Source organism: Archocentrus centrarchus, chromosome 16, assembly GCF_007364275.1.
Source record: "Archocentrus centrarchus isolate MPI-CPG fArcCen1 chromosome 16, fArcCen1, whole genome shotgun sequence".
NCBI classification, from domain to species: Eukaryota; Metazoa; Chordata; class Actinopteri; order Cichliformes; family Cichlidae; genus Archocentrus; species Archocentrus centrarchus.
Window position 1 is genome coordinate 28,220,040 of NC_044361.1, and position 24,271 is coordinate 28,244,310.

General features: G+C 42.7%; 1 protein-coding gene and 1 pseudogene across 3 annotated transcripts in view; one reads left to right on the forward strand and one right to left on the reverse strand.

Annotated features, from left to right (window-relative positions):
* Positions 1 to 3,870: 3,870 nt before the first annotated feature.
* The window catches only part of LOC115794928 (C-X-C chemokine receptor type 3-like), a 23,162-nt gene continuing 2,761 nt past the window's right edge, over positions 3,871 to 24,271 (forward strand). Inside the window, exons 1-3 of one of the 3 annotated variants that reach the window (XM_030750637.1) lie at positions 3,871 to 4,364; positions 4,960 to 5,321; positions 5,554 to 6,066. In XM_030750637.1, the coding sequence (XP_030606497.1) occupies positions 4,358 to 4,364; positions 4,960 to 5,321; positions 5,554 to 6,066 (882 nt within the window). In that variant the 5' untranslated portion in view covers positions 3,871 to 4,357. Of the gene's footprint in view, positions 4,365 to 4,706; positions 4,729 to 4,959; positions 5,322 to 5,553; positions 6,863 to 24,271 lie in introns of those variants that run through there. The other 2 variants (XM_030750638.1, XM_030750639.1) reach the window with 2 other exon arrangements.
* LOC115794929 (C-X-C chemokine receptor type 3-like) lies at positions 13,682 to 14,916 on the reverse strand (annotated as a pseudogene).

The window sequence follows — 24,271 nt, forward strand, 5'->3', positions numbered from 1 at the left end:
CGAGCAGTTCAATGTCCTTACTGCAGAGCGTCTCTTTGATGGTTAGATGTCTGGAGTTGCACCATCTATCGTTTACAAACACAGCCAGACCCCCGCCCCTCTTCTTACCACTCTCCTTGGTTCTGTCGGCACGGATCAAATGAAAGCCGTCCATGTTTATGTGTGAGTCCGGGGTTAGCTCGGTTAGCCACGTCTCCGTCAGGCACATGAGGCTGCTCTCCCGGTAGCTCCTTTGATGTCGCGTTAGCGCCGTTAGCTCGTCCACTTTGTTGGGAAGAGATCTCACGTTTCCCATGATGATGGACGGGATGACGGGTCTGTACCTTCTCCCCTGGCAACGACGACCTATGCCCGCACGTCTCCCACGTCTCTTCCTTCTCAGTTCGCGGGGAATATCGAGTCGTTCAGCAGGAGTAGGCACAGCGGAGCTCCCGATGGAGATCAGCTGGTCCCGAGAGTAAACAATAGGAGCGTGGCCACTCTCGCAGTCTCCAAACATAAACACCATAAAAAGGGTAAATAAAAACAAAGTTTTCCAGAAAAAAGTCTGCTCCATCATGAGGAAAAGAGCAGAAGATACAGAAACACAAAAACACATCTAATACTAAACAAAATGAGAAAAAACACGGAATTAGTGCGGAGCTGCTGAAACTGGCTGCCTGCTCGCGCGGCGCCGGAAGTACCGGAAGTTTGAAAGGTTGATGGAAAAGGTGCTGGCCGATATTCCCCGACAGGAATGTTTGGTCTACTTGGACGACATCCTGGTCCACGGAAGTTCCTTCGAGGCAGCTCTGGCATCCCTGCGGCAGATTCTACAGCGGATAGCGGCAGCGGGCCTGAAACTCCACCCTGATAAGTGCTGCTTTATGAGGAAAGAGCTGGAGTTCCTGGGACACAAAATCGGGGGTGAGGGTATCAGTACGCTGGAGGAGAAAGTGCAGGCGGTGAAGGACTGGCCAACCCCCACAAACTTGAAGGACTTAAAGAGCTTCCTTGGTCTGGCGTCCTACTACAGGCGGTTTGTAAGGGGGTTCTCCTGTATTGCTGCGCCCCTGTTCCGCCTGCAGAAAAAGGATAGTGACTTTGACTGGTCAGCAGGATGTGAACAGGCTTTTGAGCGGCTGAAAAACGCCCTAACAGAATCTCCCACCCTCGCCACCCCGGACCCCAGTCTGCCGTTTATTCTAGACACAGATGCCAGCGATGTCGGAATGGGGGCAGTGTTGAGCCAGGTGGGGCCAGCGGGGGAGAGAGTGGTGGCGTACTTCAGCAGAACCTTTAATAAGGCTGAACGACGCTACTGTGTGACGCGAAGGGAGCTCCTGGCCATAGTACGGGCAATAAGTCACTTCAGGTACTTCCTTTGTGGCCTGCCCTTCACTGTGCGGTCAGACCATTCAGCCTTGCAGTGGCTAATGGCGTTTAAGGAGCCAGAGGGGCAGATTGCACGCTGGCTGGAGGAATTAGCGCCATACGTCTTCGAAGTGAAGTACCGAGCGGGGGCTCACCACGCCAACGCAGATGCCATGTCCCGCCGCCCCTGTGCTCCAGCTGGTTGCCGGTACTGCGAAAAGCGGGAAGCCCGGGAGGAGGAGCTCCGGGCTGGGGGAGAGCATGATTCCGGGTGTAGCGGAGGTGAGCTGGCCTGCAGAGTGGCACAGGTGATTGACCCGCTCGAGTGGAGAGCGCAACAGGAGCAGGATGTTGACCTCCGGCCAGTGCTACAATGGGTGGAGTCTGGTCAAAGACCGCAGTGGAGCGGAGTGGCTGGATACTCACCTGCAACTAAAAGACTGTTTGTGAAATTTTCAGCTCTCCGAGTAAAGGACGGAGTGCTGCAGAGAGCCTGGAAGGAGCCAGCTACGGGGGAGGAGAGGTGGCAGGTGGTGGTCCCCAGGGCCCTGAGGGAGGCAGTTTTGAAGGCCTCCCACGGAACCGCCGGGGTGGGGCATTTTGGAGTTTCCAAAACCCTTCGGCGGCTCCGGCAGAGTTTCTACTGGGGGCAGCTCAGGAGGGATGTTGAGGACTTTTGCCGCCGGTGTGACCTCTGTGCAGCGCACAAGGGTCCCTCAGACCAGTCCCGGGCCCAGCTACAGCAGTTAGCAGTGGGAGCCCCGATGGAGAGAGTAGCAGTGGACGTGATGGGGCCTTTTCCACGCACAGACAGAGGAAATCGTTATGTCTTAGTTGCCATGGACTACTTCACAAAATGGCCGGAGGCATATGCCATACCCGACCAGGAGGCGGAGACGGTGGTCGACAGGCTGGTGGAGGGCATGTTTGCCAGGTTCGGGATGGCAGAAACCATTCACAGTGACCAGGGAAGGAACTTTGAGTCGGCTGTTTTCTCTGTCATGTGTGAGCGCTTAGGGATGCGAAAGACCCGGACGACACCGTTACACCCGCAGAGTGATGGGCTCGTCGAGCGCTTCAACAGGACCCTGGCGAAACAGCTGGCCATCCTCACTGCAGAGCACCAGCGTGATTGGGACATGCATCTCCCCCTTGTTTTGTTGGCGTATAGGTCCGCTGTGCAGGATTCCACCTTGTGTACGCCTGCCCTGCTCATGCTGGGGCGAGAGCTACGGACGCCAGCGGAGATGGCACTGGGGAGGCCTCCGGACGCTCCGGTAGTCGTACCGGGTCCGGAATACGCCAGGAGACTGCAGGACCGGCTGGAGTCGGCCCATGCTTTTGCCCGTGATCAGCTGGAGAAAGCGGGAATGAGACAGAAAAGGAATTATGACTTGAGGGTAAAAGGGAAAGACTTCAGGGCCGGTGACCTTGTGTGGGTGTACAGCCCGAGGAGGAAGAAAGGCCGGTGCCCTAAGCTGGACTGCCACTGGGTGGGGCCTTGTGTAGTGGTAGAGAAGCTGGGGGAAGTGGTGTACAGGGTTCAGCTGCCGACTAGGGGGAGACGAGTGGCCCTTCATAGAGACAGGCTGGCTCCATATAAGGGTGATGTGCGCCCGGTCCAGTCGACCCCCCTGAGAAATGAAACAGCCACAGCCCCAGACTCACTGACTGTGCCCCCTTCTACTGCCCCACAGCTTCCTCCACTTTTGCACCCCATCCCAGATCAAAAGCAGGGTGCTGCAGGACAGCAGACACAGCCCCAAGTGTCGTCTACAAGGGGGCTGCAGAGGCAGAGAAGACCCCCAGGTCACCTCAGAGACTTTGTACGGGATCCCTCGGGGCGAGGGATTTAGTGAGGGGGGGCAATGTAGCGATTCTCTTAGTTAGAGAGCGTGTTGATGTTGTGGGATTTCGGACTGTTCGGGAGGTTCGTGAAGGCAGCATGGAGAGAGAGAAAAGACCGAGAGCTTGCCTGTGTGTGTGTGTTGCTGTTCCGTTGTTGTAGTTGTGGTTGGCGTGGCTGTGGCCTACAGCAGCCGTTTTTCTGGTAATAAAGACGACCTTTGTTGTGAACATCGCCGACTGTGGAAGTGTGTTTACAACGTTACAGTATTTTATTTATTATAGCCTGCACGTGCAGTCGGAAACACAGACTCAACAGCTCCATCTAGTGTTAGTTCTTTATATGTGATGTGCTTTGTCTGTTGTGTGTCCTGATCTACGCGTCAAGAAAATGACACGAAATGGAAACACGGAAATGCGTTAACAAGGCCTTCAAAACAAACCGCCTGTTTTCCATAATAAAGGCGTAGATCACAGAGACTGAGCCAGTGTAACATGTCTGTATGCGCCCGACGTGAACCAAAGAGCCTTATTTTTTCCCCCCCACTCTTTCTTTGGGATTGTTAGTGGTAGCCGTTGCATTGAAATTGTTATAAAGTCTTTTATTTTGAAAATTAATTAACAGGGAACACGGTATTTCGTGGAATTGGCAGATTTGGGCTGAAATGGCAATTTGTGAGCGAGGTGACGTGTGATGGACCAAAACAACCCGGCGGAGTAGAAAATAAAGTGTATATGACTCCTTTCTGTGCTGAGAGGCTTTTTAAGGTAGCGCTTTGCATGCGGGGTGTGTCTTTGTTATGAAACTGACAGCGGTGAGCTCAGCTCCTCTCACCGTCTTCATCTAAGTTTCGTCTGCTTGCCCCGGGCGCTTGTTTCTATGGATTTACTTCCAGCGTTTGTGATTCTCCTGCTATTACAGTTTAATGATTCTTAAAGTTTGAGCGCAATAGCGGATAAAGCTGTTGCGCGTTTTTCAGTGGCGCCTGACAGGCACTGGACAGCTGCGGGAGTTCGTCTATGCTCCCTCCAAAAACTCCCGACCGGTAGTCACCCTTTAAAACTTGCTGACCCGGGGTTGAAGCAGTAGTCTTGTTTTTTAGTGTTATCGGCCCACAGCGGGCAGAAAGCCTCTCAAACTGCGCAGCCGAAGGTCTTTATGGGAAGTAAGTACATTTGTTTGCATATATTTCAACCATCGTACAATATATATTTATTGGCTTTTCTGAAGTATTTTAACATTACGCACATTTTACTTGGAGCCACAGAAGCTGCTGATATGATACGCTGATCATGTATGTCCCTTTTCATTTTGCATTACTCTGCGCACTCTTAACGTTCATTATCTTTGCGCCTACACCTCGGGTTTTGTAGAACATTTACTTCAACAACAGTAAATGTCAAAGCTGTGAAAAAGTTTTATAGATTGTGTGTGTGTGTGTGTTGTGTGTGTGTGTGTGTGACTAAAGGGAGCTGTGCTTTCCGTCCAAATCCACCCAACAGTTGCTTCATCCAGCTACATCACACCATGTGAGTTGTGTGTGTATTATGAAGACTCAGCTGGGATTCCCAAAGGGAGATTTCAAAGAGCTGACTTCACTTTTACCCAGCGAGAAAAAGAGAGAGGAGTAAATGGACTAGTTCTTATATAGCTCTCTTCTACTCTAAGCGAGCATTCAAAGTGCTTATACAACAAGGAGTCTATTCTGACATACAGCTTCTGAGGCACTGCAGCATTTTGGTCTTCTCTCTGTGTTTCAGCATTTTTGTTTCCACAGCGCATGGCCATGGAAGTGGAGCTCGGTGGAATATTTACAGACAACATCACCTATGAGGAATATGACTACGTGTATGAGGATCCAGTCAAAAGAGGCAGCGAGGCAGTGTGGATTCCTGCTCTGTACTCTTTAGTGTTTTTTGTGGGCATACTGGGAAATATCATTCTACTGACAGTTCTGGTTCAAAAGAGGAGATCGTGGAGCATATCAGACATTTTTATTCTCCAACTGAGTTGCGCAGACATCCTGCTTCTGTTGATGCTGCCCTTCTGGGCTGCACAGACGACTCAGAATTGTGATTGGGCCTCTGGGATTTTCAGCAAGATCTTTGGGGCCATTTTCAAGGTAAGTAACAGGTAGAGACTGAAGGTGAAAGCGAGATCTTTTCAGGGGGCCTGAACATGCAGAACAGGGTGATTGTACTCTACAGGAGTAGCATCCTCTGAGGATTTAAAAATGTCTAGGAAGAGGATGAAATTAGAAATTGGAGGATCAGAGTAGGAGAGAAGTTAAGTGTAATTATTATAGATGTTAGAAGTTTTTGTCTCATACTAAAAGTTTCCCCTTCTTCTTCTAGCTCAACTACTACTGTGGGATCTTTCTGCTGGTTTTCATCACTCTAGAAAGCTACCTGTTTGTCATCCATGGTATCCAACTGTATTCTCACGGGAAGCCCTGGTTAGCTATCACCTGCCTGTCAATCTGGGTTATCTCTGTTCTCCTCACCATACCTGACATGATTATGCTGCTGGGTGAAAAGGATTCCACAGAAGAGATAACATGTGTTCATGACTACCCTCAGTCTGGGGCTGAGTGGCAGTTGTGGTCACGCCTGCTCCACCACATAGTCGGCTTTGTGCTACCTGGAGTCACACTGATGATCTGTTGCTCACATATGCTGTGGCAGCACTGCAGCTCTCATGGCCTCTCAACACAGAGAAATGTCGCTGTCATCTCGTCTTTGGTTTTGGTATTCTGTCTCTGCTGGGTGCCCTACAACTTCATACTCATTTTGGACACTCTCAAGAACAGACTTAAGGAACCCTCCTCACCTGAAAGTTCTGAAGGCTCAATAAAAACACTTCTTATGGTTACTTCTGCTCTAGGCTGCCTCCACGCCAGCCTGAGGCCTCTGCTGTATCTCGGCCTGTGTGGAAACTTCAGGAAACATTTACTGGCTATGCTGAGATGTACGAAAACTGAACCCGAAGGCTCACTTTGGGATCTTGGTTTAGGCCAGAGAGAGCAGCCTGACCACAGTCACGATGAAGGCGTACAGCTGAAACCGATGACAGTTTCACAGAATCAGGTGCCATCAGCTTTGTGAAGATGGATAGACAAAAATACCCTCCTGTGACTCACATGTGAGCTGAATGATGGTACACTCACTGAGAGGAAGTGAATGCAATCTCATGTCATGGGTTCGAGGGTAGGGAAGGACTATTTTCAATGTAACTGTGGCATGTAGAGTGTTAAGGTTTCAGAGCTGCATCATGGTGACACATACTCACCCAAAAGCATTAGAAGTAGATATCTGTATTTAATTTTGGATTATTTTAAATTATTTAGTTTTTTTTTAGCAATAGTTAAAAATCTGTTGTCTGTGTTTTCAGCACAATTATTATAAAGCTAAAACCATAATCTTTGAAATTCAGTGTACTGTAATTCAAGCTGTTATTGTTCCCAGCATAATTGTCTCAGAGTTTGTGACTTTATTGCAGTTAGCACGACTTACTGTTTCACTTTTCTTTTAACGCACTCTCTTTGACTTGTCTTGAAGCAGTGAAAATGTGAATCCCATGATTGCACAATGACATGTTACTTGGTGGCTTTATTGTTGCAACATGGAATGTACAGACAGGACACAGGAAGGAAAAAAAAAAAACGTGGTGATGTCATCAGTAAGGTGACAGAGCAAAGCAGTGGAGGAGGGGTGCTGCAGCCTTTTCTTAGCTCTCTGCTTACGCTCATCTAACGACTCTTCTATGTTTGGTAGAGAGAACTGTGACATGCTTTGTGCATAGAGGCAGCTGAAAAAAAAATGAGTAGGTGGGAAAAGAACAAAGTTAGAGAAGATAGAAACTTATTGTGATGATAATAGTGCATGTTGTGCTGCACATAGAAGTCTGTGGTTTTTGCCTCCGCACTGCTCTGCGGGTTATGACCTGTCGTGCTTGCCTGGTTTCAAAGCCTAACAATCTTGAAATATTTAACTGTGTTCAACAATAAAGTGCAGTTCACTGCTGATGATTCTTCTGGAAACCTAATATACAGTCATTTCACGCTCAAAAAATATGCTGTTTCCTCTTCTCAGTGCACCTATATTCCTTCCTCTCTCTGCTGTGTTGGCTGTTTAGAGCGTTGATAAGAACATGGCCTAATGTGTGGAAATGGTGGTTGTCAAAAGCAGCAAAAACACTTCATGTTTAAGTCATAGTCAACAGTCTTGAGCGGCACATCAAAGTGAAAGATTATTTCCTGCTTCAGCTTATCCGGTAACTAAGATAAAGAAGAGCAGCTAATTGGGTCTTTTCTTTAATGAGTAACAAGCCAGTTATCAGCATGGACATCATTTTTGGGAAGCTGAGTAGAGTGCACTCAGAAAGAAAAGAAAAGAAAACTTCTTGCATACAACTTGATAAAAGTTAAAAACACTTAGCATAAATACTGTGTGAAGGAAACAAGGCCGAGTTGTTGACCCCGTTTGACTGGCTTTGCAGACAGTGTCGTTTATCCACCCTGCTCTCTGTAGCTTCAAGACTGAAATGTTTATACTTTAGGCATAATGATTTTGGCTGGGATGATCTTTACACTGCTGCCCTCAAATATCTGTCTTTCATGTAAATATGTAAGCAAAAACAGTGACGCATTGTGTTTTTTTTAATGTCAGTCACAAGCACGTCCCGAGTCATTATCTCAGCATTTCCATGTGTTCCTTATAAATCTCTGCTTCCACGATGTGGTTGAGGGAGTGTATCTGCTTTTCATTTTTTTTGCTTCTGTTTCCTGTCAAAAACATGTGAGCTATTTCTACAGAAACTGCTACATGTGAGTTTACATTTTTATGTGTCATCCTTCTTCATTCATTTACCAAAATATATCATACATTTTTAACTTATTTTGAGGTTATACAGCCCATTATAAAATTTCAAAATATACTGAAAAAGACAAAGAATGGACAGAAATGTTGCACAGTCTTGTGTCCCTTCTCTTGCTTTATTTTGGCTGGCTCCTATTCCTGCAGTGGACTCTACATACTGTTGGATGGATGCCATTAAAAATTGTGAGATGGTGTGATACACAGACCAATGGTATGTGTAAACAGGAAAGTTTCCATCACTGGTTACCCTTCAGTAAAGTTTTTTTGCCTGTATACTGACAGGCAAAAAAACTCTTTAAAAATTTTTTTACATGTTTATTTTGTTGCAGATTTTAACTCTGCTCTAAAAGTGTGTCATGTTTAAAACTGGTTTGATGTGGTTTGACCCACGTTTCCCTGATTTTACTTTTTATTTATTTAGCAACAAAGTGTTATTAGCGCAAACTGGGAAACTCTGGAGTAGCCTTTTTAATTAACTACCAATAAATCCAGCATAAAAACATGTTTTTCACTCATTTGTTTCTTTTTGAATTTTTTTTTCTTACTGTTATTTGCTGATTTTTCTTTTTTTTCTTTCTTTTTTTTTTTTTTGCATATTTGGCCACAGTGGGTTTTATCGGCAGTGGAGAGACACAGGAGTTGGGGGGGGGGGGAGAGGCAGGGAAGATGCACGGGCAAATTGGCCACAGGCCGGGACTCAAACCCACGCCGCCCGCACCACAACACGGCATATGTATGTGGTCGCCGGCTTCACCACTAAACCACCTGGGTGCCCTATTTGCAGATTTTTGCTCAAATTGTGTTATATTTATTTTCCAAACTGTTTTCTTTATACAGCTCAGCAAAACAGTTAATTTAATGTATAAAAAAAAAATACTAACATGCAACCAAAACTACTTTTTACATTAGGATCAAATCTATTACTAGAACAATGTATAACAGTAATGGTGGTCTTCATTATGGCAATAAAACTACCACCAATAGACAGCATTTCCAAACTACATGCATGCATTATTATCATAACACAAATAAAGGAGTTCAGCATTCCTATTCAAAGGATTGCTCTGAGTCACAACTCTCACAGCACCAAAACATTTTATAGCAGTGACTATTAAAGGAACCATTACTGACCATTCTCTTACTGATTAGTTAACTCAGTGACAGTCAGCTTTGAACATTAGAAGCTGCCCACTCACCATTTCTTCTGCTTTTCTCTGTTTTGTTTTTTCTTCAAGTTTTGCTATGTATTTTGTTCTTGTATGTTAATTATTTTTTGGGTGTGCATATTTTCACAGGTTTGGGTTTTAGTCTGTATGAGTATGCATGCGTTATCTGTATGTGAGTAATATTTCTAATAAGTCATTTTATTAGGCCATCAGGCATCAACAATCATGCCATGTTCAGTCACCTTTCTTCTGTGTTCTGACACTTGATTTGAAATTCAGCAGGCTGTCTTGACCATGTCTTCATGCTGACACATGATTGACTGATTAGATATTTGCATTAAAGTTTTTCTCAATTGCTTTGGCCCAATTCTTAGAGCAGAAAAGTTGTTCTTACTATTCTTTATGCATTTCTCAAATCAATAATTTCTCCACCCACGTTAGCCTTTCTCATTGTTTTTGTCCACATTGTTATTGTTTTTATGCATGCTTCACTACTAAAGATATTTGTTACTGTGTTGACGCACCTCTCACCTGAATCTTACAACTCATCAAAACAGTTTGTCTCAACTCTAGATCGCTCACTTTCCTAAATACTGTGCAGCATTGCATTAGTGTTTTCAATCAAGTTACTTTAACTTTTTTTAAAATAAATTTAAATACATACTCTTGTGTCACAGGTGCATGTCATAACACTGATAATCACACACAAGCAAATGTTATACCTATGCACCCAAAAGCCATTTCATTAGGTCTACCATGCTGAAGCCCCTTGTGCCTTTAAAACTGTCTTACAGTTTTTTACAGTCTCTAATATCCTTTTTTCAAATATAATAACAGCTGGCATGCGTGAAAAAGGTTTTGATCATTTTTGTGGGGGTTTTTTTTTGTTTTTGTTTTTTTGCACAAATGAATCTGGCATGAAAAACTACACTGAGAATGGTGAGGATGACGTTCCTGCTGTGAGAATTGTGCCAAGGAGGTCGAGAAAAACTTTAATATGCTGTGGTCTGTCTGCTGTGAACTAAAGGTCTACATACAAACAGAAGCACAAATGGGTAAAGAAAACAATGCAAACCAAGCATTCTGTATCTAAATTCAATTTGTGATCAATTAGTAATTATATTACTAAATATATGTTACTAAATAATAAGAACTATGTTACTAAAATAAAATGAATGACATATGCATGATACATAAAAATTAGCTAGGAAAGGATAACAAAAAAATGCAGGTTTGCCTAAAATATAACATACTGTACCAAACTAGAAGCCTCTGATATTTTAAATCATAAAGTTGTCCAGTGAAAATGAGCTCTACCACCAGCAGTGCCGATCAAAGCATCTAAAAACAATAAAGAGGAAGCTGACAAAGACTTTCTCTCATGTCCTATGTTATGCTTACCCCCTTCTCCTACATGCAGGCATGTAGAACCTCCTCAACTAACACAGGGTCCTGTTTTCTCCCATTGCTTCCATCTCCAAACAGATAAGACTCATTTGCACCATTTGCTACATATATCTTGTTGAGCTATGTTTGACCTGTGTAGGAAAACTGGACTTATGCTCAGCAACAGTGTAATATGATGCCATGAGATGCTGTGTAAGTGTATCTGTCTCCTTTTTTTCCTGTAATTTCCCTCACCACACTGCTTATGATTTCTTTTTTATTTTTATATAAAATATATTTTTAAATAAAATATCCATCCATCCATTTTCTTCCACTTATCCGAGGCCAGGTCAGGGGGCAGCAGCCCATGCAGAGAAACCCAGACCTCTCGCTCCCCAGCTACCTCCACCAGCTCTTCCGTAGGGACCCCAAGGTGTTCCCAGGCCAGCCGAGAGATATAATCTCCCCAGTGTATCCTGGGTCTGCCCCGGGGCCTCCTCCCGGAAGGACATGCCCGGAACACCTCACCCAAGAGGCGTCGAGGAGGCATCCTAGTCAGACGCCTGAACCACCTCAACTGGCTCCTTCTTTTGATGTGGAGGAGCAGTGGCTCAACTTTGAGCCCCTTGCAAATGGCTGCACTCCTCACCCTATCTCTAAGGCAGGGGTCTCAAACTCCAGGCCTTGAGGGCCGGTGTCCTGCAGGTTTTAGATGTGCCTCTGCTTCAACACACCTGAGTCAAATATAGAAGTCATTAGCAGGACTCTGGAGAACTTGACTGCATACCGAGGAGGTAATTCAGCCATTTGATTCAGGTGTGTTGGATCAGGGACACATCTAAAACCTGCAGGACACCGGCCCTCGAGGCCTGGAGTTTGAGACCCCTGCTCTAAGGGAAGGGCCAGCCACCCTTCGGAGTAAGCTCATTTCTACCGCTTGTATTCGCGATCTTATTCTTTCAGTCACTACCCAGAGCTCATGACCATAGGTGAGGGTAGGGACGTAGGTCAAAAGGTAAATTGGGAGCTTCACTTATACACTTCACCACAACAGACTAGTGCAGTGTCCGCATCACTGTAGATGCAACTCTGATCCGTCTGTTGATCTCCCGTTCCCTTCTCCCATCATTCATGAAAAAGACCCCAAGACACTTTAACACCTCCACCTGGGGCAGCAACTCATCAATGATCCAGAGTGGGTACTCCACCCTTTTCTGGCTGAGGACCATGGCCTCAGACTTAGAGGTGCTTGAAAAGTAGGGGGGGCTATTTGGGCTGGTTGGAAGGTTCGAATCACTGTGGTGAGTCCGGTTAGAAATCCAAAGAGTCGTCGCACTCCAGTAGGTTTAGCAAACTTTAATTTACTGCTTATTTTTCACTTTACATGAACTGGACGTCTGGTTCTAAACAGATAAAGAACAACATGACATCAGTGTCTAAATAATGCCAAAATAACTAACTACAGTAATATCACAGTTACACTCTTATTGACTGCAGCATTAATGTTCCTCAATGCACTGAACACGCGAAAACCCACATTGGTCACTCTCATTAATTGTGCACATGAACAGAGCATGCTATCAGTTGAGAATGAAACAGGTATATTCTGCTAAATAAACTATATTCTTTACTTTCAACATTACTTGCATTTCCACACACACAAATCAAAATGGAGTGGCTAACAAACTATAAACAGCAAGCAACTACATAAACTTCGGACTGTAAAGCTCAGCTGCAGCTCTTCTCCCCTCTCTGCTTCTCGTTGTCTGCATGCTGCACACTGGTGGTCTAAGCTCCGCCCCATAAAGGGCCAGCATGTCAGTTCCTTTTAGGCAGCCTTTTCCACAGTGCTTCTCATGCCAGCTGCTTCGCACTCGGCTGCAAACTGTTCCACTGCGAACTGGAGGCCACCACCTGATGAAGCCAACAGGACCGCATCATCTGCAAAAAGCAGGGATGAGATTCTGAGTCCACCAAGGCGGAAGCCTGCTGTCACTTGGCTATGCCTAGAAATTCTGTCCATAAAAATTATAAACAGAATCAGTGACAAATGGCAGCCCTGACGAAGTCCAACACTTCTGGCTATACGGAACAAGCACTCGCTACAGTTGCACAGAGACTGATTGGCCTGCAACAATGGGCCAGACACCCCATATTCCTGCAGGACACCCCAAGGGATGCGGTTGAATGCATTCTCCAAGTCTACAAAGCACATGTAATAATGATAATAATAAGAAGACTATTATAGCCCTAAAATAATCACCTGGAATATTTAAATTGTGTGTTTCAGATATCTGGAACTAGACTACAACAGAAATAGAGGATAAGTGAAAAGACTGTAAGTGGGTAGGGTAGTTAGATTTTCTGTAAACATCGCTGTGAAATCAGAGACTAAACGGAAAATCACTCATCAGTTTCATTTGGTCTGGAAGTTGTTTTTTGTCATTTAAAAGATATTTGGGGGTTTAGTTTATATGTGTTATCTGTGTGTGAGTAATAATGGAGATAAGCCATTTTATTCAAACTTTAGTTTTTGGTGTTTAGAAAAAAGATGAATGAAAAGTACATTTTTTTCTGTAATTTCTTTCAAATAAAAAAGTTAAACAAATTAGTCTACAGGTTTTAAATGGAAACTGAAACCTGTCGACCACTGTATCTACTAAAAGAAATGTACCATTTGGTGTTTTTTGAGTGTCTTGCAGTTTTTTTTTATAGATGTTTCCAAAACTCCTTGCATAGCTTTAAAAACAGGTATGTCTGTTTCAGTGAATAATTACCTAAGATTCCAATAATTGGCAAGTTGGCCCTGTGGGTGTTCTGTAATATTGGGAATGACCTCTGACTTCTATATCATTAAAAATTTTCTGCATTTGAACATTTCGCACACAAAAACAGAAATCAATATATAAATGAATATGGCATAAAGTATATGCTGCTAGAAAGACTGTAAGGTAAAGTGGCCCTTTACACAAAGAACACAAAAACACGTTTTTGTCTTCATGTCAATTTGGTTCAATTTGTAAACTTGTTCAGATTTGCTGTTTTTGTCTTTCTCAGATAGCGAGAGAGTTGGAGGTGTCAGCAGACTCGGACCAAATGGAGCTTTTTCTGCTCCTGACAGCAGATTGGAGTTTGGCACTTTCTATCTTCCAGCTCAGAGACCTGAGGATGCCCAGGAGCTAACGCCTGAACTTCACACCCATAAAACCATACAGGATTGGATTGAGGCAGCGGTGCATAAAACCCACAGTCATGGTCACTGTCTTAGCTTTCTCCAGAGATGTTGTGCCTGAACAAGTTTCAATGCTGTTGTCAAAATGAAACATTTCCACCAAGAGTGTGATGTTATACGGCGTCCAGCAGAGAAAGAAAACCACGAACATGGTCAAGATGACTTTAAAATCTTTCTGCTTTTTAAGGCTTTGAGTACCATGCCTCAGCTGATGCAGGATGCAGGAGAAGCAGACAATCATGACAACTGAAGGAAGCAGAAAGCCCATTATGTGATAAATCAGGCGAGATGCCAACTTCCAAGAATCTTCTGCTGTTTCATTAATTTTGCGATAGCTGGGAATACACTCTCTTCTGTTTTGTCTGTCATCAAACACATCTTCTAAAAAGATCCAGTCAGTGACAGAGAGGAGCAGGGAAAAGAACCAAATCAAGCAGCTGGCGTGAACGACCCAAGGCTTCTTTCTGGAGTACATCTGGGTGGCGTGGACGATGGACAGGCAGCGATCCAGACTGATGCAGGTCAGGAGAAAGATCCCACAGTAGAAGCTGATCTAAAGGAATCAACAAAAGAGGAGTAAGTAATACTTTCGATACTCTGATAATCCTGATATAATACAGACATTTTTAAAGCATCTTTCCTCAGTACAATACTTACTGTAAAAACACTTCCAGTGATCTTGCACAGGGGAGTACCAAATGTCCATCCATCACTTTGGGCATACTGTGCAGCCCACATGGGAAGAGTCAACAGCATTAGGACATCTGCCACTCCCAGTTGGAGGATGAAGGTATCTGTCACACTCCAGGTCTTCCTACTCCGAGCCAGTATTCCCAACAGCAGTCCATGTACCAGTAGACCAACAACAAACACCACAGAGTACAGAACTGGTATGAACACTGCTTCAAAATTCACACCCTCACTCAGGTCGCAGTTTTCACCCCCTTCACAACAACCATCATCAGAGTCGTTCCATGAGTAGTTATAAAAGTTCTCGTACAAATCAAGCAAGTCAAGGTCCTCCACATTCACACTAATTCTTTCACCTTCCATCATCTGTGGATAGAGAGAGGAAACGCCATTAAAGTTTTTCTCGGTTTCTTTGGTGCAATTCTCACATCAGAAAAGGCATTCTGACTACTCTAAATTCAGTTCTCAAATCAATAACGCATTTCCCCACCTTCATTAGCCTTTCTCATTGTTTTGTACACGCTGTGATAGTTTCTACTGATACTTGTTATTTGTTATTGCGTTGATGCATTCCTCATCTGAATCTCACAACTCCTCAAAACAGTTTGCACTTTTGTCAGTCAGAACTCTATATCTCTCACTTTACTTTTTTTGGTCTATTTTCTGATGTGTATATTCTGATTCTAATTCTTAAGTTTTAGTCTTCCCATAAATATGTAGTATATATTTTTACATATCTACAAAATAAACTTTATATATTAAATTGTGTGATTCAGATGTCTGGCTACAATAAAGCAAAAGAATAACGGACCTGAACCTATTTATAAGTTTGCTAATAATTAATTAAAATAATTGTATTTCTACTTCTTGCTCTTTGCTTTATGTTAGTAAAGAGTATTTGCACTAATGTGAAGAAATAAATATGATAAAAATAGCTATGGGGTCGATGTGTGAGTAAGGTGCACATTTACACATTCTGTAAACGCTTCTGTGAAATCAGACCTGGATACATAATAATTTGCATTGTAAGTTTGCAGTTTTACTTTTGATTAACTGAATTACGTACCAGTCAACATAATGCAGTTCTGACCATTTCAGTCAGTTTATTGTTTTTATTGTTTTATATTCACTGTTCTGCTTTTTATTTAATGGAAGAATCTGAGGAAGAGAAACTGACATAAATATTTCCAAGAAGAAGCATATAAATTTACAGTTTGAGAGAAATTAGGAGCCACAAAGAGCTAAACATTAATCAGAATCTTAATCATCTGTGACTTGACGTTATATAATGAACAATCAATCATCCTTTTGCAAAGGTAAATTCAATTTAGTTCAACTCAATTTATTTATATAGCGCCAAATTACAACAAACAGTCACCTCAAGGCACTTAAAGGTAAAGGATACAAGAGAGTAGTATTGCATCTATTACTGTCGCACTGCCTTATCCTTCACAAAATGTCAACAACTTACTCAGTGACAAAAAATAGGATTATCACAATTTATCACAGTTCAAACCACAGTACAGTTCAACTCGCTGTGGACTGTCATGGTGAATTAAAGGTATGTGTACAAACAGGAAAACAAATGAGCAAAGAAAACAATGTAAATCATTTGTGATCATTTAGTAATTTATAAATCACATACTTCATCACATTCATTTTTACAGAGAGGGGTCAGTGCAGTTAAAATGCACAATGTGATGTGTGTAATCTAAGGTAAGGTGGACCAAAATTCTATAATAACAATATACTCAAGAGAAATGAAAATTAGCTAGTATTGGATGATGAAAAAATAAAATAGGCATAAAATAAAAACATACCAAACTTGAAGTCTCTGATATTGTAGATCACAAAGCTGCTCTGTGTAAAAAAAAACTCTGCCTCCAGCAATTCCGATAAAATCATTTAAAGCCACTAAAGAGGAAGCTGTCATACGACAAAGACAGAGGCACACAAACCAAAACAGAAAACCCCTCCAGCACATTAGATATAGAGCACTTCGCACTCAGACTGCTGGCTTACTTGTGGTTCCTAGTATACTTAAGAGTAGAATGGGAGGCAGAGCCTTCAGCTTTCAGGTCCCTCTTCTGTGGAACCAGCTCAGACTTTGGGTTCGGGAGACAGACACCCTCTCTACTTTTAAGATTAGGCTTAAAACTTTCCTTCCATGCTTACAGGCTGGATCAGGTAACCCTGAACCATGCACTGAGTGTTTCTCTTTCAGTCACCTCTTTTCACTCTTTGTGTTTATACCCCACTCTACATTTAATCATTAGTTATTATTAATCTCTGGCTCTCTTGTTTGGTTTTCTCTGTATGTCACGGTCCTGGGCATTGGCCAGTGTATTGCGCCCTTTTTTTCCTTAAGGTTCTGTTTTTGTTATATTCTGCAGTGTTTCTAAGTTGCTTATACTTTAGATTCCTAGTTTGTTATAGTTTCTGAATCCTGTTATCAAGGGCGTAGGAATGAGTTTACTATTGGGGGGGACACATATTGGAAACCTGACTGATCCGTAAATACTTTGAGCAAAGCATTAAAAAAAATGCTATTTGACCTTTTACTTTCTTCTTTTTCAAATGTTTCTTGGGAAAATAGTATACCTATATAGGTAATATAGGTATATAGTATACCTATATTATTGTATGTATCATTTACATATGTATGTTTTATAATCGTAAAACGTGGGCAAACAAAATGGCTCGAGTCTTTTATCAAGCATAATGACCATTCAGGGGCTGTACGCTTACTTTATCAGGTGGCCGCACTGGTACTAGCAAGCTAAATATTAGACAGTGACCATCCCAGGCCAGGATTAAGATGACTGAAAAATATTTGGTTTCTATATATATGAAAGTAAACTGACAACAAGCGTTCCTATGCCTATGCACTGCACTCACAGTGCAATAGACACTACTATCACAACCCCAGCAGGCATAAGTATTTTTTTCTGTGTTAGAATTCATGTGATTTGCAGCAAATTGACTTTGTAATTCCCACTTGTGTGACTTGTTTAAACATTCACCTCCTGAAAGTGAAAGTCTACATATGCCTCATGTTCAAACTTTCAGTCACAAAACTGACACTGGTCTCATTATTAAATCCAGTCATTTTCATTCTCAAAATTAAGCTTTGTCCTGCTGCAGTAAACCTGGCCCTAAATGGTCCGTTTATTTTAAAATTCCAACCTCTGTAAAAAAGTAATAGTTTTCACAGGCTGTTCTCATTTATTTGAAGTGCATAAAACAACAGGGTAAGAACACATTGGGGAAGTAAGAGGCACACTTTGTATTCTTGGCATTTAAAAGAGATTTGAGGTTTTAGTCCATATGTGTTATCAGTGTGTGAGTAGTATATACAATAAATATTGCATTCAAATTTTAGGTTGTTGTTTTCAGGACCAAGATGAATAAAAACAAATTTTTCTGCCATCTTTCTGTCAAATAAAGAAAATTAAATAAACTAGTTGACAGGCTTCAAATCGAAACTGAAATCTGGAGTTCCTAATCTAAGGAATGTACCAACTGTTTCATAACTGGCCTGTGGGTGTACTGTGACACTGGAAACAGACTTGTTTATGACTTTTAAAACAGAATGTGTTCTGCATTTGAAGATTTCACACAAAACATAAATCAATTTACAAGAAAATGTGGCATACAATACAAGCTTTTAAAACATTTTGAGATAAAACAGTAGCTCTTTACACTAATAATTCTCATGTTATCCTGACTTATTTATATTACAATACTGCCCAATTAAAAAAAAAAAACAAAGAAATGCTGAGCTGCCAACAAATGCATGTGTGAGTCCCAAGTAGACACAATGATTTCTTTCCAGTCACATTCAAATACTGATGCACTAAGAACTACAGAAAACAACACAACACACACGAGACAGAGGTGGTCACTGTCTTAGCTTTCTCCAGAGATGTTGCGACTGCGCAAGTTTCATTGCTGTTGTCAAAATGAAACGTTTCCACCACAGCCAAGAATCTTCTGCCTGCTAGCCAAATTTGTAATAGTTGTACAAACGCTCTCCTCTGCCTCGTCTGTCATCCAACCTACCTTCTAAAAAGGTCCAGTCAGTGATAGAAAAGAACCAAACCATCAGGTGGCTTGAATGACCCAAGGCTTCTTTTGGGAGTACATCTGGATAGCATGGACAAGGGACAGCTTGTGGTTCAGACTGATGCAGGCCAGGGGAAGGATCCCACAGCAGAATTTGATCTAAAGTTACAAAGAAAGAAATACTCTGCAACCTCTACTAAATGAATTGTGTGATAATACAGGTACTTTCAAAGCATCTTTCCTCCAGTTAAAAACATTTCCAGTGACATATTTCCATTGTTTCTCCCTGCAGGTTTACTCCAGAGTACCCTCATTCAGAACAGTATGCAGCTGCCAATGTCATTTACCAGGAAATATCATTGCCAGAAAAACACAAACTCAGATTGTGACCTAGATTTAACCTCCTTAATGCAGCCTGAGAACTTTTTTTTTTTTTTTCGTGGGATGCAGAACAAACCCAATAAAACAATGTTTTGTGCAAGAAAGCACTCTTTTAGCTGGAAACTCAAAATTTGGCTGAGATCACTTGCAGGTGCAATAAATCCAGGAAGACAACTCTTTGAGTTTCTTGAATTTGTTATTATAGAAAACTGTATGTGGCATCATGGTGCAGTGGTTAATGTATTTGACTGACATGTGAAAATTCCCCAGTTTGAGACTGAGAGGAGACATAAACCCAGTATCAGGGGGTTACAAGCTAGTGTACTCCTTGTGTCAGTCCCAGACCTGGACAAATAGGAAAGTTGCATTTGGCATTAAAACAGAAAAGCAAAAACCTGTGCAATATCAAAGTTGCACACTTACTTGCTGTGGTCACCCAATACGGTTGCACTTGCAAAATTTTTTTGAGGCACCCTGTCAAGTTTAATGGAAGATTAACTTTCAAAATAAGATATGAGTTATAAGTTATGAGACTTACTTCAAGAATAGATTTGGCCATAATTTTTTCCTCAGAAACCGGTGTGACTTAGATAAAGATAAGAAAACAAATGGCCACACATCTGAAATAAAACCTAACACTCTGAGTGCTGCATTAGGTTAAGCTTCATTTTTACAGTAAAGCCTGTTTTGCACCTTTCTGTTTGAAAATCCAGACTTTTGTATCAATATGGCAAAATCAGGAAACAGAAACAATAAAACTAAATGAATGGCATGAATGAAGAAATGACAAATCTTCAGAGACACCAATTATGAACAAATACATGGTCATTCATGACCATCAATTAACCAGGCTAATAAAAAAACAAAAGGCCAAGTTACTACATAAATACTACCATGCAGATCAAGGCCACAGTTTGATTGCATGGAAGTGGAGCGCCCTCTGTGGAATGTGGTTTAACAGCAGTGCAGATCAGTCATTTGCTGGAGATTCAATAACATGAGCAGTGGCGACTCTTGTCTGTTCAAGTCCTAAGTAAAAATTCCCTGGTGGCCCCTTCAACCAGTATTAATCACCTTTACTTTACTGTGAAAAACTGTTGAGCCACCTCTCACTTCTTAATATTTTGCATTTTGAGTCAGATTTGGACATGGCTTTCATGTTTGTTTGTTTTATTTTTTGTTTTTTAAACTAATTTTCAGTCCAGTCCTTGTACCTGACCATTTTTCAGCACAATGATTTGTGTCTTAACTTTTGAGGACTCACAAATGTGTACTCCAATCCACACAAAAACAAATCAATTTGACCACACGGAAAACTATTTTACAAATGCGTACATCCAAACCTGAATAAATAGTGATCAATTACAAATATTTTTTAAGTTCAGCTTCACAAATTCGCACAAATCCACAAATGTAAGCTCCATTCAAGTACTAGTGGGAAACTGGGACATCTGGGCTTCCTCTGCATTCCTACATTTTTTTCAATAAAGTAGACTTTGTTTGTTTGTCTGCTTTCTTGTTTGTTTTCTAAATATACAGAATAGCTCGCCAGCCCTCTATTAGAAAACATAGATTTACCAATTACAGATACTACTGTTAGGGATTATTTTTTACTCGATGAATAAAGGACAAATGTTTAAAATTAAACTCCAGCAAGTTAATTAATAAACAGTGGATCAATAAACAATTAAATAATACATTAGACAGAAAGCAACAGATAGAAAGTGCTGACTAACTTCTCTGTTTCAGTGCATCTTATCTTGAGGTTCAGCCACAGAACGTACATTAAAACATCACCAACGTCACCCGTGTTCTGTTATTAATCTGGACAAAGATTGTTCTCAATAACAATTAAAACATCAGGAAGAAGATGTGCTGGTGGGCGCCTGGGTGGCTTAGTGGTGAAGCCGGCGACCACATACACACGCCGCGTTGCGGTGCGGGCGGCGTGGGTTTGCGTCCCGGCCCGTCGTCAATTTGACCGTGTGTTTTCCCCTGTATCTTTCCCCCATTTCCTGTCTCTCTCCACTGTCACAAAAGCTGCTGTGGCCAAAAATGCAAAAAAAAAAAAAAGATTTGCTGACTCCACTGCTGATGAGAGGAATCTGGGTCATGAAAAACCAGCCTGAGTGACGAAGGCCAACTCATAGCGCCCAGAATTTGTTTATGTTTAGATAAGTGGCAGTACAGTATAAAGGTGTTATGGTTAGTCAGGAACATGGCTCGGACGGACAGAGTGCGCAGACAGAGGCCTGTCTCCTCCTCTGAGTCCCCCGCATGCATGTGAGATAACTTCTGACTCTTTAAAATATTTAAATGTCTTACTTTTTAATTAAAGTGTTTCAGGTGTCTTCCTTCACAAACAAACCTGTTTACCTGTCACTACACAGTAGCCTATGTTGGTTATATGGTTTAAATAAGCTGCTGCTACATGCTGGATATTCTGCTTAGAAAAGTCATTCAGTGCTCAGCTGCAGATGGAGAACAACCATGGTTGCACATTCCTGTGGATCCTCCTCTAAAGTGGGTATATACTAACTAATTTCAGTATATTTTGAATATAGATATAATCCAGGTAATGTGGAGTAACACTTTAATGTTAATCTTCCCATTCTCTGATAACAGCAGGCTAACATTAATGTTAGCTTAATAGCTAATCCTGAACATTTTGTCCTCTGAGTTCATCAAGTTTCAGCTCTGAGCTAACATCAGCTTAGATAAAACCTTGGAGATGGCGATGAGCTCCTAACAGTAATTTTTTAACAGTAGTCTATTTTGGTCTAACAAATATTTTAACTTGAAGTACCAGTCAAAACGACACTTTCTCATTTAATGTTTTATTTTTTTTATTTTTTCCTAGATTATAAATTAATACTGAAGTCATCCAGACTATGAAGGAACACATAAGCAATCATGTAGTATGTAATGGAAAATTTGTTTTTCAACTCAAATAACCTCTGTGTACTTCTTTAGTATGTAATTGTAATTTTCTAGTACAAAGACTAAGTGTGCAAAGTAGGAAACAAATTTCTTTCTAGGTTGTGTCCAAGGCCATGACACACTTATTATTCAGGCTGATAAGGATGTCTACAGCACAGGAGGACAAGGTGGGTATGCGTGTCAGGAGGCAGCAATCCCTCCCCACATATCTGGACGACGATGACCTATCTGGGTTCCCAGCCAGATCAGGGCCACCACCGGGCATGGAAACTCCTTCCTCAATACAGGACAAGCTGGGAGATGGAGACCACCACAGCAGACCTTATATGTTTTCACTATTGTTCTGTCTTTTTAATGGCAGCGCTCCAGAAGGGGGCAGCATGGCCACAGTTCACCTATCTCCCCATGTTTGTTTGTTGTCTTTCTTGATGGGTGTTCTGGAATGTAATTTCATTATATGTCTTGATGTATTATGACAATAAATTCTTCTTGATTCTTGATTCTTGAGATACTTCACGTGCCCAGCCTCCCCAATTAGCCAAGAACCCTATATGCCCAGAGCAGTGGAGGAGAGAATGGCACAATCTAGAGTGGGAGAGGGACAGCCTTCTAGCATCGTGGAGAAACAGACTCCAAAACGAGTAGCTCAGGGTCAAGCTCGAGCATAGCAGCCCAGTGGAGGAGTATCGGCAGGGGGCTCCTCAGGGGACACCGAACAGCATGGGTTCCGGCTTTAGAGCCACGGCATCATGGCCAGGATCTCCAGAGTGTTTTTTGAGTGGGGCCGCATCATATCCACAGCATGCAGTCAGGGGTCCAGGCGAATGTTGGTGGAGACGGGGACTTCATGTCTGACCCAGGGTGCGCGGAGCCCTACGCTTCATGTAGGTTATCCAGGATGGGAGGGGAGTATTACACCAGTTATGGCCAGGAATGGTGGCATAGGGACTCCCCCAAGCAGAGACGTGGCTACGGCCCTGACCGGGGTTGGGGATTCAGGTCATGGACCGGAGTGGCACCAGTCCAGTTTCCAATGCATGAGCCCACCGGGTGGGCGAGAGAGCATGTATAGGGGGCTGGTGCCCTACCATCCCGGATTTTAGTCGCGACCGAACCCCAGGGAGTTTGCGAGACTCCGAATGGCTCTGGGAGAATCTTCAGAACGCTTAAAGTTCCAGATATTAGTTGACCTCTGAAATGGAAGAGGCACTGCTAGTTGCAGATTCCTACAACCAATTCGGATTACCCCTTTACGGACACTACCTTGAATCGGCAATATGGGCAGCCACACCAGCTTGCTCTGCAGCGTATCGCGGAGCTCATGGATGGGCTCAATATCCTAAGTGGGGACATGAAATCCTTTAGGTTGTTTGCTCTGAATGTCCACTTGCTGGTGAGCATGTTAGAGTAGCTTGGCAGAAAGGAATAGGTGGATCTGGACTGTGGTTCACATGTCACCCGCCTGCTGGGTAAGCTACCACATGAGCTTAAATCTGGGTTCAGACGGTATATACACCCTCTGCGGATCCTGATCCCCACGCTTCAGGATCTGGCTTACTGGTTAGAGTATGAGCTCCAGATCCAGGAGGATATCGCACAGTACCGCCCCAAGAAAGACATTAATACGAGGCACAAAGATCTCAGGCCTGCTACGAGGCCACCAACCAAGGCTTCCATCCTCATGTTAGGTGCGGAAACTAAAACCGACGGAGGTGCAGCTAGAGGGTTATGCCAAACTGTGAGGAAGTTTTGCCCATTCTGTGACAATGACAAGCATTCGCTGAATAACTGCTCAAACTTTAAGTATCTGAGTACAGTAATCCCTCGCTACTTCGCGGTTCGCAGACTCGCTGTTTCGCGGGTTTTCAATCAATATTAGTGTAAAATATTTGCTGCGTTATTTTCGCTGTTTCGCGGGTTTTTGCGGTACTCGTTCTTCACATGCGTAGTACGTGTTGTACAGTAATGTATATACTTGGTGTATAAGTGTGTGGGGAGGGTTTATAAAAACTTAAAATAGTGTATAACTACTAAATTAATGTATAAGTATTAAAATAAACATAGCGTCCCTACTTCGGGGATTTTCACTTATCGTGGGTGGTCCTGGAACATAACACCCGCAATAAGTGAGGGATTACTGTACTGCGCAGAAGTGTAGTTGGATACAGGAGAATAACCGTTGCTGGAGGTGTGGTAGGGAGCACAGAGCCTCAGACTGTAACCTGAAGATGCTCTGTAAATCCTGTAATAATAGGCATCTCCTCGCCCTGCATTATCTTAATGCACCAATCAGTGGATGGAGGAGAGAAGAAGACGGATGACGGGGCTGTGGAGG